General features: G+C 34.5%; 2 protein-coding genes across 4 annotated transcripts in view; one reads left to right on the plus strand and one right to left on the minus strand.

The window, feature by feature from the left end:
* The window catches only part of LOC118733298, a 261,413-nt gene that overhangs the window by 78,346 nt on the left and 164,354 nt on the right, over positions 1-18,713 (minus strand). The window contains exon 2 of one of the 3 annotated variants that reach the window (XM_036462645.1): positions 7,836-7,928. The exons of the other annotated variants lie outside the window; for them this stretch is intronic. Coding sequence (XP_036318538.1) covers positions 7,836-7,874 — 39 coding nt within the window. The 5' untranslated portion in view covers positions 7,875-7,928. The remainder of the gene's footprint in view (positions 1-7,835; positions 7,929-18,713) is intronic. 3 annotated transcript variants of the gene reach the window in all.
* LOC118733297 (insulin-like growth factor-binding protein complex acid labile subunit) overlaps positions 1-18,713 on the plus strand; it is a 128,366-nt gene that overhangs the window by 4,750 nt on the left and 104,903 nt on the right. The window lies entirely within an intron of this gene.

Raw genomic sequence — 18,713 nt, forward strand, 5'->3', positions numbered from 1 at the left:
AGTAAAACTTGAATTTACTCATTATTTGTGTATGAGTTAAAAATTCCACTTTTTCGGGCAATACGGAATACACAATTTATTCAGAAAATTTTTCGTTTTTCTGTACAGAGCGACTTTCTTATCAATTATCCTTTTCAAATAAATGAAAGAGAACATCCATCGTAAGATAGCTCTTTAGTTTCAACATAATGCCGCCAAGGTGCAAGTGTTTTATTTGTAAACTTTACGGTCGATCTTGTCGGAGCATAGTTAAGCCTTCGTTTTTGGTGTACGAGACTTCCTACATGCAGTAGAAATATTTAGTAATCTCCAGCGTGGGAGATCAGTGACACACACTGTGTTTTTTGAACACTCCATGCGAACTAATCGTAGCGCTTTCGATAGAAACAATATTTTGATATGAGACAAAATGGTTTTGAAAGCTAATTTTATTCCTGACGCATTTTACCGTGAATGGAAATAACACTAGCTTTTAAAACTATTTCGTTTCATATCAAAATATTGCTTCCGTCGAAAGCGCTACGATTAATTGGCATGAAGTGTTTAAAAAGCACACTGTGTGACACTCCTTCTGGTGGTCTTGAGGTTCGGTTATAGCTGCGTTTCGGTGAAGTCCTTGCCTTATACTACGGAGGTACTAACCACAGATTGTGGTTTGAGAGTCTGTCTGAATGCAAGTCGATCGTTCTAGTCAACTACGTGTACGATATATCACACCATCAGTACCAGAACTCACTTGCAAATTTTTTAGACTTTTCGCCCACAATGTCAGCATTCTTAAAAATTGGCTAAAATGATAACCCAGAGTATGCAAAAGCACATTTGAGCATCATTGCAGATAACTAAGTTTGGATTTGATGCTAAAAAACTATAACTAAAACTTAAACTTTAAGTCGGCACGGGTTATAGTAATCCTACAGCAATAAAACTTTATTTATGTACGTATTTAGGTAAAAAAAAAATATTGAAGGGACACCCTAATGTATATACTATATATACTATATGTACACGCACACAACTTATGTACGTGACATACAGGAGTTGTATAGTTCTGTGCTAATAAATATATCACTTCGCTCATATGTATATCAGAAGTTTGTTAATGTATGTACATTAGGGTGGATCGACAAAAAAAGTTTTCCCAGTCCACCCCTAGGATTAAAGATATTTCGAAGGCGATCGCAAAAAAAATTTTTTTTTTTGCCACGCCCCCCCCCCCGATGGGCTATTTACTTTTTTTGACACTACGTCGCCATTTTAAGTCCGATTTTAATGAGCCGTACACCGTTGTTCATGGCTTGGAAGCCGCCACAATTATTACCTTAATCATTTTTTAGAAAAAGTTTCACAGAATTTAAAGGCCTTTTCGACAGACTAAAAAAAATTGGAATTTAGGTATGATGTGAAACGAGATACCGACAGTCAGTAAAAAATGATTAACGTAAGAATTGTGGCGGCTTCCAAGCCATGAACAACGGTGTACGGCTCATTAAAATCGGACTTAAAATGGCGACGTAGTGTCAAAAAAAGTAAATAGCCCATCGGGGGGCGTGGCAAAAAAAAAAAATTTTTTTTTGGGATCGCCTTCAAAATATCTTTAATCCTAGGGGTGGACTGGAAAAACTTTTTTTTTGTATGGGGACCGATCCGCACTATAGTACATACAGACCATACACATATGTATACGCATGTGTGAGAATGTGATTAATTTGAAATTATGTGTTTGTGCGCCTTTTTGTAAATGCATGGTATTTGCATCCATATACACATACATACATAGCCTGGAATAAATTTACATCCAAACCGAGAGAAATACAAATATTTCAATACTTCATACGTCAAATAGTTTGATTTAATAGTTAAAATGTATATATGTATGTCAAAATTTTCCAAAGAATTATTTATTAAACAATGCATAGGCTGCCTTTTTTGCCCTAACTGCCTATACCTATGTACACCATTTTTCTAGACCAGGTCATTTTCCCAAGACATTTTCGTTTTAAGTTTGATTTGCGAATGAAAAAAATCAAACTTTTACATGGAAAACGTTCCTCATACGTCATATATGAATATGTACGAGTGGTGTCATGTGCGGTATGGCGTATGAGTAACATTATTTCTTGCACATTTTCGTCTATGTGCGGCTCAACGCCGGCCAGATTAACCTAACCTAACCAGTGTACTTAATGTTTATAAAAACAGTTATGCCCACCACTGTGGTAGACCATGACAGCAAGGACACCTGCGACCATGATGGAAGAATGAAATGCATAAGGATCTTTCTCTATTTGTTATAAGTAGTAGCAAATAAGATTGAGAAGAAGTTAAGAAAGCTTAAAATAGTATACCAACAACATTTCATACAAATCATTTTGTTTATTTAGCAGGAAATTGGCTGAAATCATTTAAACATTTTGAATTATACTTGCATTTACATTTTGTTTTCTAATATATGTAGTAATATTTATTCTTTATTTATTCTAATTTACAAATATTTACAAACGTATTCGGACACCAACGTGTTGGTTCTTGTATGAAATTGAAGATAGTTGTAGTAAGTTGTTGTTGTTTCACGTGTAACAACATCTAGAATCTAGATTTACCCTAAAAAAATCGCTAGACCACGTAATCCATATTGAAGTACTTAGAAAATGCATCTCTGTAATGCAGAATGGGGTCAACTCGTGTCTCTACACTATCTTTTTGTTAGCCGAGTTCTGCTCGTATTTTAATTACCGCAGTCCCTTAACGATGTTTATTGGGCTGTGTTTGCAAGAGGTGCGAGTAGGTACTCTATGGAGTATTCCCTTGGAGTTGGTTTTGTTCTACTCTAATGTAATGCAGAGCTAGGACATCGCAATTTTAATTGGAATACATTATTAATAATAAGTTTCCAAAACATAGCAGACGCTTTGATTTGGTTGCATCGATTGCCTTATGCCATTCTGCCAACATTTTTAGCGATTCCATATTTCGACGATGGAGCCAAGTGGGGGCATACTTATACATATATAAATATGTATACATTTATCAGTCAGTATGCTTATTTGAATCTATAAAAGCAACCGATGAAGCACTTGACATCAACGACTATGCAAATGTCAGGTTGCAAACACACAATAGTATGCAAATGCATGTGGACATATACATATATGGCCATACATAATTACATACATATATATGGCAACAAACAAAGCTAGGCATGCATATGTATGCACACCTTGCCAACCTTGCAACACGTATAAAATTTATCGGAATTTTGTTCTCTATGCCATTCATACGGGCGAAGTGTGCTTGTGGCCCATGACTGCGCTCGGCCTGGCAGGCATTTTGGGGCGAATGGTGGTGGACAGCATTCAATAAATAAGCACTTGCAACCGCACAATGACCATTCGATCAGCAGCGACAAAAGGAGGCAAGTGGAAAGCACACATAGCATACAGAGGAGGAAGCAGCATCAAAAGCCGCAGTAGCAGCTGCTGCAATTACACAACCACAATAACTAGGCAGGCAATGTGGGTGGCATTGTTCATGAACACTTGCATACGTATGTATGTATATAAATGGATGTGGGTGCATCTGTGTATATATGTACATATCGCACACGATCTTCAAATATGACACAACTCAAAATTGTACGTTTGTCAAAAAATGCGAAAAACTATTTCTCAACGAATGCCAATCATATGGGCATGGCACACTTTACCTTAGGTTTTATCAACAAATTGTAACAAAACTTTGCTCCAATTTTTGCTGAAAGGTAAATGAAAACTATGTATACATTTTTAGCGCATAATTTCAAAAATGGCAAAAATTGAATTGCGTCGCCTTTGAAGATCGCGTGCGATATGCGAATATGTATGTTTGTTGTGTTCGTCAGCGCAACGGTAGATAGGCATAGTGCGATCGCAGCAAAAACACACTTTACACTTTACGGTGTGTCGAAAATGTTTATATTTGTGGTGCTTTTTATAAGATCAGCGTATTACAACATAATCGAGATGTCTTGCATGCAAAACTCTTTTACACTGGCAGTAAATTGAGCAAAAAATAAAAAATTGTAAGTTGTAGGCAAAAGCATTTCAATTATTCAAATTTTTTGTTACTAAACTGAAAGTTATTTTCCAGATAACTAACAACACACGACAAAAAAAAAAACGTCGGCACTCTTTTTTTTAAAGAAATTATACTCCATCATATTATCGCAACTGGTATGTAAAGACTCAGCGATATGCCCATAAATTCATTGTTCTTTTTTGTTGTATTAATTTCTTGCGCATATCAAACATTATCTGAAACATGTCAACTATAATAAAATTATTTTCATCTTACTTTTTAAAGTACAGTTTAAGGAAGTTCCAACGTTATGTAAAATCCCTAAAAGAATACTAACTTGTTTTGTTTGTGAGAATAATATTATATTATTATATGGTCAACTGTTCAATTTAAAACAAAATGAGTATAGAACAAATGAACTAAAAAATACACTTTTTACGTAGTAGGCATAAACAAAAGTATTCCACATATAGCTTAGTGGTTAGCCGTTCTGAGTTTGCACATCGATGATGCGGTTCGATTTCTGCTGAACTCTTGGAAAAGAAAACTGATGAGGAGATGTGGTGATCGAAGCGAAGTAGCAGCTATAAATTCTACCGCTTAGACTTTGGTGCTTTTTCCAATTTTTTCCTGAAAAACATAAAAGTGACTCAAAGCTCAATAACAGTATTTAAATATAATACATTATTTTTTCGCGAGTTCAACAACAAACCTGCCAATTTTAAAAATGAAAAATATTAGAAAAAAGTCGAATAAAAAAAAACGTTTTAATATACACATGTATATACCACGCTTTTCTATTAATGGGCTAAAAATTAAAAAGTAATTTTTCCTAGGCCCATACAAATTTTACAATTCAAATTTGATTTTAAAACTTTAGCACAAGTCATTATAAAAAACGTATGAGATTTAAAATGAAAAAACGTGGGACGCTTTATTTTTATGAGCACTTTAAAAAAACTAACCCATGTCACTGTACGTATGTATATGTGGTGAGCCATATGTGTATGTGCATACTTGTATATTTGTACACACATCCATGACGCCAAGCTACCTCACTTCGTTGACAGCAAGCAAATTTAATTCAATGAAAAATGAGCAAATGTGTGTTTCTGACTGGCGGTGCCCAACATAGGCCGTTTTTCCAGTGTTGCTAACTTTTAAGTTTCAAAAAGCACCAAATCTTGGAAAAAAGAGCGTTCTACCGCACTAAAAGCACTATTTTTTTTTTAATCAAAGGAAGGGGAAGAGTAATACTTAATGATACCCTAAGTAGAAATGTGCGAAAAAATTTGTTGTTTTATAATATAACCTCAAGTATTGCGAAAAACCGTGTTTTTACACTTAGAGGCTAGGATATCTCAAAATTCTGCAGCTAGATTTGTATTCGGCACCGAAGAATCTACAAAAACCGATGTTAAAAAAGATAAAATTTTTCGAACTGTGTAATCAATCAATAATCAAGAAAATAAAAAAATAAAAACTTAACTTATCTGCGTGCTAGCATTTTCGACGCGAATACAATTTAACAAGAACGCAAGAACGTGGGTTTGCAACTTCATCTTTTTATCAATCATGGTTTGCATTTTAGTGCATTTAAATTTTTAGATTCTTGTAAATTCAGAAATTTTAGTTCAGAAAAAAGCACTAAAAAGGGCACTAGGCACTAAACCATTTTTTTTGGCGTTTTAATTTTCAAAAAGCACTAAATCTAGTGCTTAAAGCACTAAGTTGGCAACTATGCCTTTTTCGAATAACAGCTACGCCTTCATCTACAACCAGCAGCAGCCATCCATAATGCCTACCACCATCACACTTTAGAGATTTATACCCACATACATCTAAAATATTCGCACAGCATGCGGTGAGCAGCTGCAAGCGAGCTGAGTATAGTAAATCTGTTAGTTGAAGGATTGACTGTTGGTTAAATGCTGCTGGCACTTTGGCTAAGCCAACGACCAAACAGCTAAATATGAGTATAATGGCAAATAGCAAATGAGCTAGGAGGAAGGCTGTCGATTGGCAGTTGACGGTTGACAGACGGTAAGGCCAGAAATGGTTGCGACAACGTCAACAACAGTAAAAATGAGAAAAAAACCAACAACAAATTACCTAAAACTGAAGGCGTATTATTAGTTCAATGTATCGCACACGATCTTTAAAAGTGAGACAACTCAAAATTACGCGGTTGCCAGAAAAAGCGAAATACTATTTCTCAGCACATGTTAATCATATGTGGATGGCGGAGTTTACCTTAGGTTTTTTCAAGATAGGGTTTTGGACTCCTAATTCGGTGCAATGCATTATAAACAATTAAAAAGTAGTAGTACAGATATATAAGAATAAAGAAAAGGAAAACCCAGTAATCGTTTGTAAAAAATTAGTCTTGAATTCAAAACAAATCGCAGTGGCGGCACGTTAAAGGAAAATTACAGAGAATTTTGAGTTTTTATTTAATTTCATGAATTTTATAATAAACTAAATTGTAGAGATAGCGCACAGATGCGGTTTATGTGAAAAAAAGAAGATATAAATTAAATAATGTAGTTTAAATGCGTATTTTGGTACGCAGATAATTTTTAGAATTTTTATCTAAAAACTTTCCAATTCCAATCGCACTTTGCGCATTTCTTTTGTAATGCTGGTACAAAGTTTGGATTTTTGATTTATATAGTTTTTGTTAAATAATGAGCTCCACTTTTATAAAAAAAAATTAGCGAAAATAAATTCAAATGAAAAAGATTGCGAATATTATATAAAGATCACTACTATTTTGAGTGTGAGTCACTTCAGTTATTTATTCATTTTTACCTGAATAGTCAGTAGATTTGTACTCAGTGCAAAAATGGAAATATATGTTTGGATTCCACATTCCAAAATAATAAAGTGCTAACTAGCTTAAACAAATTCAAATCGGTTTTCTTAAGTTGCGGGCAGCTTTAAAATTAAATTTTAATGGCCTTTTTCATAAAAAATAAATTAGGTTTAAAGAGCTTTATAAATTGATGTTTTCATGCATTTTTCAATTCAAAAACCTTTTTTAAAGCTACTTTATTTGTTATGAATAAGGACCTAATACTTAAATCGTAAAGTTTGTATAAGTAAACTTCGTCAACAAAGGAGTATAAGCACCCCGGCGTAAAACTATCCCCTACAAATTTATTTTCAAACGCTACAGAGTTTTACGACTCGCCTGAATGTATTTGCCACATAGTATATTCACAGATACTAAAACATGGAAAACCTGCGCATGCGCAAAACGTACATTTGGCTCAAACCCTTTGATTGTTGACTCCAAACACATTGCGCAGATAGGTTACTGCCAATATAAAAGTATTAAATACTATATGATGTAAATAAATATCGTCCCCTTAATTCACAAAGGCCTTAACCCAAAATGTTTTTATTTTACAGGAGAGGCAAAAATCATTATCAAAAGTATGTATATCCGTTGTTCTCGCTACTAACACTATAGAATTTTTTATTGAAGATTTATTTTCATATATATCCTACCAAAATCTGCAACGAACTATCGCTGACAGCAGGTTGTGTTGCTGCCTCTTTGGGCTGTCAACAATATAAGATGGCATAAATTAATTAGAAAAAAATTAAAGCAAAAACCAACGCAAATTGACTGCCTACAATGAAGTTAGCAACAATAAAAGCTTTAGGGAAAATGCCTTTTCAAAATTAAAAAGTGGTTTTGTGAAAATGTAATAAGCCATGCGATACTTGCTAAAGTAAAAAAAATCTATACGTGAGTATACATATATACATACCTGACATACATATATAGATATCCATTGTACTGCAGCCATTTGCCGATATCCGCCGCTACGCTGCTTGTCTGATTCGATTTCCAACCGGATGCTCTGGGAACGATTTAATTAAAGTCAGTACAATATACTCATTATTTTTAAATACATACATATGTACAGTGCCGCACAAAATTATTGGCACATAGCATTTTTTCGCAATGGATGAACAATTTTTTTTTATTTTAATATGTCAACGCATTTTTTCCGCAACAACATTTACAATATTTTACTGGGCTACGAAAATCCATTTTCAGATACATAATGCGTGAATGCATATTGCATATCATGTCTACATATGCACACATAAGTACATACATAATCAAATATAATGAATAAAAAAAATTTTATTTTAGAAATTTGGTTTTTATGTTTTTCATTGTAGTTCAGATTTAAATAAAAAAATGTTGCATGCATTGCGAAAAATTCACTGTGCCAATACTTTTGAGTGGGACAGTAAGTACATGAATGTGCTATGTATATGTATTTGTGTGCTTGCAGTTTTTGTTGCAATTATCGGTATTGTTTTTGTTATTTCATACATACATACATATTGGCTGTGCAGCCGATAAACGATGTGGTCATAAATTACATGTAATTAAAATATAACGAAATGCGGTATACGAACATGCATACATATGTCTACATATTACATACGTGTAAATACTATATAAACTTGTGTATATGCTATTTATATTTTCGTAAACGCAATATTTATATGCCCCTTCGTGTTTGTGCACCTAAGCAAGCGTATACCACATATTACATATATTAAAGCCAATAATAGTTATATGCATGGAACCTGTAACTATACTTATGTATTTATCGCATTTACCAATACTTATTTACATTAGGTTGTCTTAAATAAAACAGTTACTCCTTTCGAAAACGATTAACAAAGTTTGCCATATTTTAAGACTTCAATAAAGAGGTTTGCAAAATTTTTTCAATTGCCAGCAAGAAATCACCAAAGAAAATCGTGTCAACAACATAACTAAAACAAGTAATTTTTAGCAAAAAAAAACCGACTTCAACTCTCATATAAAAAAAAAAATATATATATATATCTCATGATCCACTGATCGGATCTTAACCAGATTAGTATGGGACCACCTCTGAGACACTACCTTCCGATGCAAAAAGAATTATCGAAATCGGTTGACGTGGTCCAAAGTTATGCGGACATAAAAAAAAAAAAAGATTCCGACGAACTGATAACCTCCTCCTTTTTTGGAAGTCGGTTAATAAATACTCTTAGTCCAAAACCCCAGGGCCGGCAAACCTAACTTGTTTTTTAAGTAAAAAAAAGGAATAAGTGGCGTCTGCTCGTCTCTCCACCTAGGGGATGAGGCAAGCGTCGTCCAAGCGGAAATGTTGGGCGTCCTTAAAATTTCTAAGGGTATGTGAGAAGGTATCGAAAAAAAAATAAAATTTGTTGATGGATTTTACTAATACAAAAGTAAATTTAAGACTGACCAACTACATCCAAAGAAAATTGCAATTAAGTAAGTGCAGTTTTTTCAGATCTCAAAAACCTGAAATTTGTATTTCTCCAAAACTGTTATACTTTACTGTATTCTGAAATGTTTCGGTTGACCAACTACAATCAAAGAAAATTTCAATTAAGCGAGTGCACTTCTTTTCAAATCTCACTCAGCAAACTATTTATAAATAATTTATATCACTCGAATAACCAGTATGTGGTACTTACTATTCAAGGTCTTTAATTTGAGGCATAGTAGAAATGTTTAGGCCCTCTGGGAGCGAAGTTATAACATTTTTAAACCAAACTTCGAATCTGCTGTACTAGGTTTTACTCTGAAATTAAAAAAAAAAGAAAAATGCGCAAAAACAACCTTTGAATAACAGTACGGTCCTGCAAAAAACAGGACGAATGGTCACCGTAGCGATGGTGGAAATTACTGTACGAGTTTGTACTCTGAAATTAGAACAAAAATGCAAAAGTGTCGAGTGAAATTTCGAAGTTTAACTTCAGAATCGTTATAATTGGGCTCTAAAAAAGCCAAGAGACTCCTACTTTGGCTCAAATTAAAGGCCTTGAATATCACTACAATGTACTTGTTGTTCGAGTGATATGAAATTGTGTGAAGGATGCATCGCTGCATGCAAATCATAAAAAATGCAATATACTTATAATGCATTTTTAAAATTTGGGGGTAAATTTTTTTCGATTTTTGAAGTGCAATCGTATTTATCGTCTCAAATTCAATAATATTAGTGTAATAAAACCTAGAAAAATTTTTTTTTTTTAACATCTGACATAAAATTTTTTCCTGGTACACTTGGCGAATTTAGCCCCATACATATAAATAAACAACTTTTGAATGGTCAAATGAGAATGTGCAATCATATTTTTGTATGAAATAAAAACAGGAGATAATGTCACTCATACGCCATATCATACATGGCCGTACTCGTACATGGCGTATGAGTACGGTGACCATCCGCCCTGTGTTATACGGGCCAGTCCTCTTTTTTGACCCATTGTCCTGGTTATTTATTTATTTTATACGACACGCCAAATGTTCTGTATTTCTTTTAATGTCCTGTATTTGTCCCGTATTCGCTGATTCGACGCCTTAACAGCTCATTAAAATGGCATGCCAATGAACGAGTTGTAAATGATGTTGGTACATATATGTTACTAATTTTCTAATAAAAAGTTGTTATTTTCTAATCTGAATGCCTGAGGAATATATACAGTGACTAAAATAGAAAGTAGGACTCGATATTTTAGTAAGCTTTGGCTATTTTTCCTTATTTTCTTTAGTGTTTATTATTTGTTTTATGAAAGTTAAGTTCTTTTCCTAACAAAAACCATATTTTCAACTTTGTACAAAAAACTATAAAAATTAATTCTGCAAGGTTTCACCAAAATTTGAAAATTTAAAAATCTCAAACTTTTTAATTAGAATCTTTAGAAAAAAAATGTGGTTTGCAGTTTTGTAACTCATTAAAATTGAGGATTATAAAGTGCGAGTGGAAAGTGCTGCTCATTTGCTTCTCTTTAAAAAAAATGGTCGAACATACTTACTTTGTATGAAAAAAATGCGTAAGACCCTCAACAAAAAAAAATTGCCAAAAATTATTAGTAAGCCTTAGCAACTTAAAATTGTACTTTATTATACTAAAATTTAACGAAGTTTTTTAACAAATTTTACGGGGTAAAAATCTTGAGAAAATTTTCCTACATATTTGTGATGTTATTAAAAGGATACTTTTTCAGCGCTAATGCATCTAGGATCATTGAAGAAGGCTTTAAGATCTGTAAGCTGTTGTGGAACAAATTTGCAAAATTATTTTTTTTTCCGTATACGACTCTCATAAATATGGTCACCGTACGTATGAGTAACATTTGCCAATTTAAATGTTTTTTTATTTTTTTTTAATTCGCAATGAAAATTTAAAATGAATATATCTTGGGGAAAATGACCTGATCTAGAAGAACAGCACACTGACCCGTAGATCAGTCTTTTAGAAGATGAATGTGAGTTGATGACTAAAACTTCAGAAATGTTTAAAATGCTAATTGCTGCTCTCTGAGTGGCCATTAATATGCTTAAACTATTTTTCGGCAAAGGCAAAAGACCAGGAAAACCAACTGAGTTACATCGAATTGACCAATTGTTTTTTGTGCTATTCTTCTTCTTCAGCCTTTGAAATGCGAATATTCAATTGTTTATAAAAGCAAAATAGCAACTTCCTCCAACCTTTTACAACTACTTTTAAGTCACTCGTATTCTTATTGCGCTCAAGTTCTCAAATATGGCAGTAAAGTTGGAGTTTTTCGTTTTTTTGTTTTTAACTTGCCATTATGAATTTTGCAATAGCCGCGGCAGCTTCGCGCAGATAGTAAGCAAAGATTTCAGAAGTTTAATGAAAAACAGCAGCAAGAGAAAAAATGCAGAAACAGCGAGAAAAAAGTTAGTGAGCGTAAGGAGTAGTAACGCCAAAAACAACGCCAGCGACAACACCAGCAGCAAGCTGCTTTTTAGTACTGTGGCTATCGCATTTTGTGGCGACGTTACAGCACTTTATCCTCCTTGTGTGGCACGTTGGCGTTTGCTGTATGCTAGTTGTGCTTTTGTTTATGGCTGCCGAATAAAGTGGAAATTTTGCTTGTTTTCGATTTTTTTTTCCTTTCAACTCAATTTTTTTTTACTTTTAAATTTTTTTCTCTGCTGTTTATCTTTGGAGTTTCGTTTTAAGCGCAATTTTATTGTGTTTGTTAGCCAGCTGCTAGAAATGTCAAACAAGTAGTCGTTTACTTCAGTCTTTCCCTTTCTTGGCGCATTTCTCGTTAACAACACAAAGGCGGTGCAATCTGTTAATCGCTTAAACAATACAATAACAGACAACATTCAGTTTGTACGAGTTGTTGCTCCAAATGTCAACACGAGTAGGCTCTTGAGTGCATCTCGTTTGTGGTGTGCCAAAAATGACCAACCGGTGGGACTACAGCGACAGTTTATGTAGTGCAGTTGTACAGCCTAAAAGTGGCGGTCGTACTCTGTCATCTCTATTGGTGCTTCTCATCGCACTTGGCGTCTGATGACCCCACTTAATGCTGCTTTTTTTGATATTTTATTTACTATTTCTTTTACAGGGTTTTTTATTTTCGTGTGCTATTGTTTATTTTATACACCTTTATAACAACACTATGGTAGCTTTTAAAACTTTGAAGTGGCATCTGTTGGTCTGTTGAAACTTGTGCTGTTACCTAAACGTACATCCTTGGATGTTCAGCTACATCTTACTCCTTTACATATTCATATCCAGAGTTAGACGAAGAGAGATCTCCTAAGGATGGCTGGTAACAAAATTGCGACACAAGTGGTTCTTAGTCGAAGGAGGATCGATATTCTGAGGAAACAGTACCCTGAAATTGCGTTGATTGAAAAAAGGGAAGGTATTGATATCGGATGAACCTAAGCATGATAACCTGGTGCACTCCGGTGGCTCATTGACTGAAGTGAGAGAATTACATACTCGATATATCTTAGTTTTCCAGACAAATATTCATTCTCCAGACTGAAACATATGATATCGGAATATGAGCGGACTTCAGCATCAAGTGAAACTGCGATATTCAACGACATGGAAGCGGCTATATCATATCTTATCAGCAACGTTTAAACTGCTGCTGAAGTCTCTTGTTAAGCTGAATACTCTTGGTCTGACTAATCGAGTTTAAGAATAGAAAATCAACCACTTTCATCAGTCCAATGCCCTTTTAACGCACTTTTGGAAACATACGATACGAAAATATCTCGCCCTGCGTGTGAATAATTTTTAATATCCTTAGTGTTATAAACAGAGCCCCAAAGTAATTACTACGCTAATATTATGAATCAAAATCCTCGCCTTGTTTTAAGAGAAATTGTTTAGGTCTTCTGCGCCCTCTCCTCCACACTGAGATGCCACGACAGCTTGATATCGAGTGTTATTTCAAGATACTTGATGCTTCAGGGTCACCCCATCCAGCTTAGGCTTAGACCAGTTCAGAACCTTGTATTTCCAGGTGAAGAGTAGCAGAACTATATTACCGAGTTAACCCTTAGCTCCACATCGCTTACGCTTATGACAGAAATAGCATCCGCATTTGCCATAAGAATCATATTGCATTTTCTTAAGTATCCTGTTCACCAACAGCGACCAAAGTAGCGGCGATAATACGCCCACTTGCGGCGTACTTCTGTAAATCGGTTTTGTGGTCTCATGCTTATCCTACTGTGCCGAAACACTTCTGCAGCTCAACATACTGTTTGTTCAGCTCAAAATTACGGGATGAACCCCTATTTCGATAAATCTGTCTAAAATGGCTTAGAGACATTGTTGAAGGCCCCCGCTATGTCCAGGAAGATCTCCGACACGAATTCTCCGTTCTCCAAAGCCGTCCCTAAGCGTCTAACAACATTTTGTTCGGCGGTAGATAGATAGATGGATAAAAATATGAGGTTTGCCGAGCTACCTAGTGGTCCATTGTGCCCTACCCTCTTTTTAATACTTCCCCTAAACCTTAGTCCCTGAGAAAGTGTCCCTTCGTGTAAGCGAGTTCTGACTTTGGTAGCGGGCTAATGGGCCTATAGTCTTTGGGGTATGCACGGTCACTTCTACCCAGTCCTCCAAGACCTTGGACCGTAGGTAAGCCTTAAGCAGCCTTCAAATATGTTGCACATACAGCCTCTGGTCTTCCGACCTGCTTTCTGTAACATAACTTTACCCGGGATGGTGTCACCAGTTCTTCTGAAAGGCTGCCTCCTCTCGCAGTGGATGCTGCAGCGTCAGGTTTACCACCTCGATCCTCGACCGCAGGGAAGTGAGCCTTTAACAATATATCGAGTTCACTCGCCGTCCTTTTTAATGAGTCCCTGGGTTACACAAGCCTTGGAATGGAACTTCCTTAGCCTTGCTGTCTCGGTGGAGCTCCCGATTCCATTGCATAAATTCCGCCATGAGTTTGTTTTCTCACTACGTATGGATTTTTTGTAGATCTTTAGGATATCCCCCGCACTTGTTAGAGTCTGGACACTTTGCTACTCTAAAATTTTACCTCACCTGTTTCCCAAGAGTACCAAGTTCAGGGCTCCACCAAGGCGGCTTTGACCGTTTCTTGGCCCTCCTTAGGGGACAGGCCTGTGTAAAGGCATCATTTAATATTTTAGATAGTCCATCATTCGCCACCTCCAGGTTCTTCACATTTCTAACCGACCTGCGCGAATTCAGCTTGCCCTCAACCAACTTTTGAAAAAGGGCCCTGTTTGTTAATACGGTGGCATGGTCCGAGAAGGACGGCCTATGGTGGATAATATCTACAGCTGCAACAGCGCAACAACACTGATCTACTTCACTTTGGTGTCAGTTCATAAATTTTCAACAAACTACTTTTTTTCACATTGCTTGTATTCACGGAAACAATAGGTGAAGGCAGAGCGGTCACTACACGTAAATTTCAAGCCATTTTGTAAATAAATTTATTCGTTAGCAGCTTTTTTATGCCATCGCTTACATTTTGGTTTGTTTCTTTTTTTTGATCGTAAATGTGCTTTTCACAAATTTATTTTACTTTTATGTAGTTGTTTTATTGCTCACTTTGCCGTTGTGCCGCATGCTTTTGCTGGAATTTTTTTTTTATATCCGCCTTTTCATTACACCACCCACCCAAGCAGTAGTACATAACGATACCGCAGCTGGTTAATTAATGTTACTCATACGTCATGACGCACGCAGACGATATTGAACAGAGCATGTCAGCGCGCTAAAGAATGACGAAGCATTTTGTGGAAAAAGGAAATAAACAAAATATGTAAATTAATACGAGTATAAATCAACATAGAAGAGTTGTGTGAAAATTGTAGTGAAAAAAGAGAACTAAAAAGAGTGCTAATAGCAAAAGCTAACTACCCTGCAGTAAAATTTAGAGACAGTCGGCTAAAGCGCTAGTTCCGTCCTACACATTTCAGAACTATCTCTGAACTAGTACAAAACGGCTGCAGAGAGGGGCAGTTTAAACTTTTGGTGTGATAGTTGCGCTCTGTTGAGAAGTAAATGCACAAATTCTCACGTCTCGTACAATACTCAAATAGCTCAGCGGGAAGACCTCCGACTCTAACATCGTTGGTCGCGAGTTCAAATCGCGGTAGAGGCAGTTGTGATCTTCAGATTTAATAAATTTAAATTGTTGAGTGCCGCTTAAAAATTGAAGAGAAAATGATCAAATTTTAATATAAATAAAATAAAAGTATAAAAAATTAAATAAAATGTAATCTAATCGGTAAAGAAACAGAAAGAATTAAAAAAAAAACAAAAAATCGGTAAAATCGAATACTTCATCAAAATTTTTTCATAAAAAAATTATTGTCGTAGATCTGTCCAAAATGGAAATAGTTCTTCAGAAAAGAAAAAATATCCAGTAATCTAGTTTTAAAATTTTTTCTCATAAAAAACTTATTGTCCCAGAACTGTCTAGAACTAGAGTATTTAGAACTATTACTAGTATGCGTTAATTCAATTTAGCATTGCGTTGCTCTAGGAATTTTCGATTGGCCCCCGCTGTATTTTGTTTTTCTATATGTAGGTCCGAACCAGTTTTAGAATCGACAGACGAAACATGTAACATGATTTTTTCAAACAGAGTTTTTTGGTTCCCTTATGGTAGTGGTTTTAAATTATTTTCAAGGAAATGTGTTTTCCATTTGAAATCAAAACTTGTTATTTCACAGCTAAACTATATTTCTAAAGCATAAAGAATTATATTTCATCAGAAAGGTATTTTGAAGCTGAAGTGCCGAAAATTACTCACATTTCAAATTAGTTTAAATTAAAGCATATGTGAAGTGCAGAACGCAGAATGCGTATTTAAACGAAAAGCCGCCGACAAATTTTATATTTAAAGTAAAAATACGATGGCTTGGTGCCCCCGCTGCATCCCTCTTTTGAAAATTCCGAACCAGTTCTAAATTCGTCAGCGTAGATGTAGATTTATGGGGAAAAGTTTTTTATTCTTTGAGATAGCTAGCGAAATGTAGTTTTAAAAAGTAAAATAAAACGGTTTTGTAAAAATACCTCATTGCGCTGCTATCGAACTGGTACATTTTTGGCGATAAAGATATGGTACTGTACTAGAAATTTGTTTCGATAGTTCGGAGCTTCCCTGTGGCATATGCACGACGACTCAAATTGTACTGCATGTGTGCGCTTATATATGCGAAACTTTAGTGTGTTGACGTTTGACAAGCTTTATGCATTCTCATGCTTTAACTGCACAAATTACGGCTATCGGGTAAATAGTTGTTGAAGCAGCGGGTCATAGTTAGTGACAGTGCGCGGCACTGATTGAATTGTGTGTTTTATTTACTGCATGAAATATTTTACATGTTTTTTTATTCTTACCTTTTTTGTGTTGCAATTCGCATTTTTTTTATTGGATTTGTTTTTATAGATTAGTTTTTTTCGCTTCTCATTTCAAAATAATTAATATGTATACTTCTATTTTTCACTTATTCTCTCCGCTAAAAAAATATTTACATAAAACATTATGTGCTTTAACACTTATCGCAACAGAAATATTATTTTAATGTTCTTGATTTTATTATTCAGTGGAAAGAGGTTTTATGCTTGCAATTTTTATTCGCAGCGCTAACTTGCGCATATGTATATGTTTTTATGTGTTGTTTTTCTGTAGTACAGACATATTACGTTAGTAAGCGTTCATGTATGTACATAACTCGGCATAGTCCTAATTAGTCCTGCAATTTGATTTTACAATTTTTAATTTATAAACGAGAAATTTGCTGCTTGATTCATGTGTTATTGAGTTTTAGCATAAAGGCTGCGCTAAGGACAGGATATATTATGGCATTTTTTCCCTTGAAATATTTGATTTTTTTTCTATAAACAATACTATTTACATGGATTACCGATAAATCGACAAATTTCACTAAATCAATAAATATCGATAAGTTGAAAGAACTCGATGCATTACGGTAACTTGATAAATTTCCTTAACTCTATAAATAATGATAGTTCAATAAACCTATAAGTAATTTTGATAATTCTATAAATTTTTATAGCTCGATAACTATCTGTAAATTTCGACAACTAATTTTCTGTGTCTATAAGTTTCGGCAACTATAAATCGATACTTTGCAATAATTTAATAAAAATGGATAACTCGATAAGACCGATAACTGTAAAGTTCGATGATTCGATACTTGATAACTTTCGATAACAAAATTTTATTTGACTGAACATATTTCGATTCCTACCGAAATATTTTAATAAATGTTGTTGCTCCTCCAGTTACCCTAATTCTTATGTAACTCTCATTGTTTTAATTTTCGTTTTTATATTAAATTTTGCCTTAATTTTTTTGGATCTTCATCATCACATTTATCTTTATTACAAAGTTCCATTAAAAATGCGAAGTAAAACCAACAAAACACAAACAACAACAACCATAATTTTCAACCAATTTTAAACCGTAAAAACTGTCCTCATCTACAGAAAAACCTTTCCAATGGTGTTCTTGGTTTTGAGCAATTTATGTTAGCGCATTAATTAGTGTTGGGTAGTATCGATAACAAATGTTCTCAGCAATCGATCGAGTGTACCCGGTTTTTTAAAGTATCTATACTTAGTACTCGAAAGTACTCAGAACTCAACAGTACTCAAAAATACACTGTTCCATTCATCTCTTTGGTATATGTATGTACTCAGGACGAATTCAAAGTACTCAGTATTAAGTGTCAAATAGATACATACTCGAAAGTACTAAGTTCTATTTAAAATCAACGGTATTCAGATATGATTGTATTCAATTTGTAGTTTCAATAATTTTCAAGTAAATACTTGTACTCAGTACAGTTAACCATTAATTTGACACAAATTCGGATTAATTTATTAATTTGAATAAAATGCTGCCAGCTTTTGAGATGTATAGACTAAGCATTGTAATTTTACCATTTCTATTTTTAAGGAAAGTATTCGGTACTCCTTAAAAGCATTCTTCCTTCTTCGATTCTTCCCAACACTAGTATTAGTAAATAGATAATAAATAGTTCTATCTCCTGACTTCTCCTAAGTATCCATGTATATTATTCCTTTCTTTGTTTTTTATCTACAATAACAACGCTGAAATATAGTCAATGGCTGTTGCGTTGAAAAAAAAAAATACGGAAAACTTCGAACGCTGGCGTAGTCGATTAGCATCAATTCGTTAATATCGTAACAAGGATAATTTATTTCGAATTTATAGCGCCAAATTAAGAATGAATCAACAAACATTTTTGCATTCATGGATGATTATTTAAATGTTAAGTG

Source organism: Rhagoletis pomonella, unplaced genomic scaffold, assembly GCF_013731165.1.
Source record: "Rhagoletis pomonella isolate Grant_MI unplaced genomic scaffold, Rhpom_1.0 Rhpom_scaffold_00002, whole genome shotgun sequence".
Classification (NCBI taxonomy): domain Eukaryota; kingdom Metazoa; phylum Arthropoda; class Insecta; order Diptera; family Tephritidae; genus Rhagoletis; species Rhagoletis pomonella.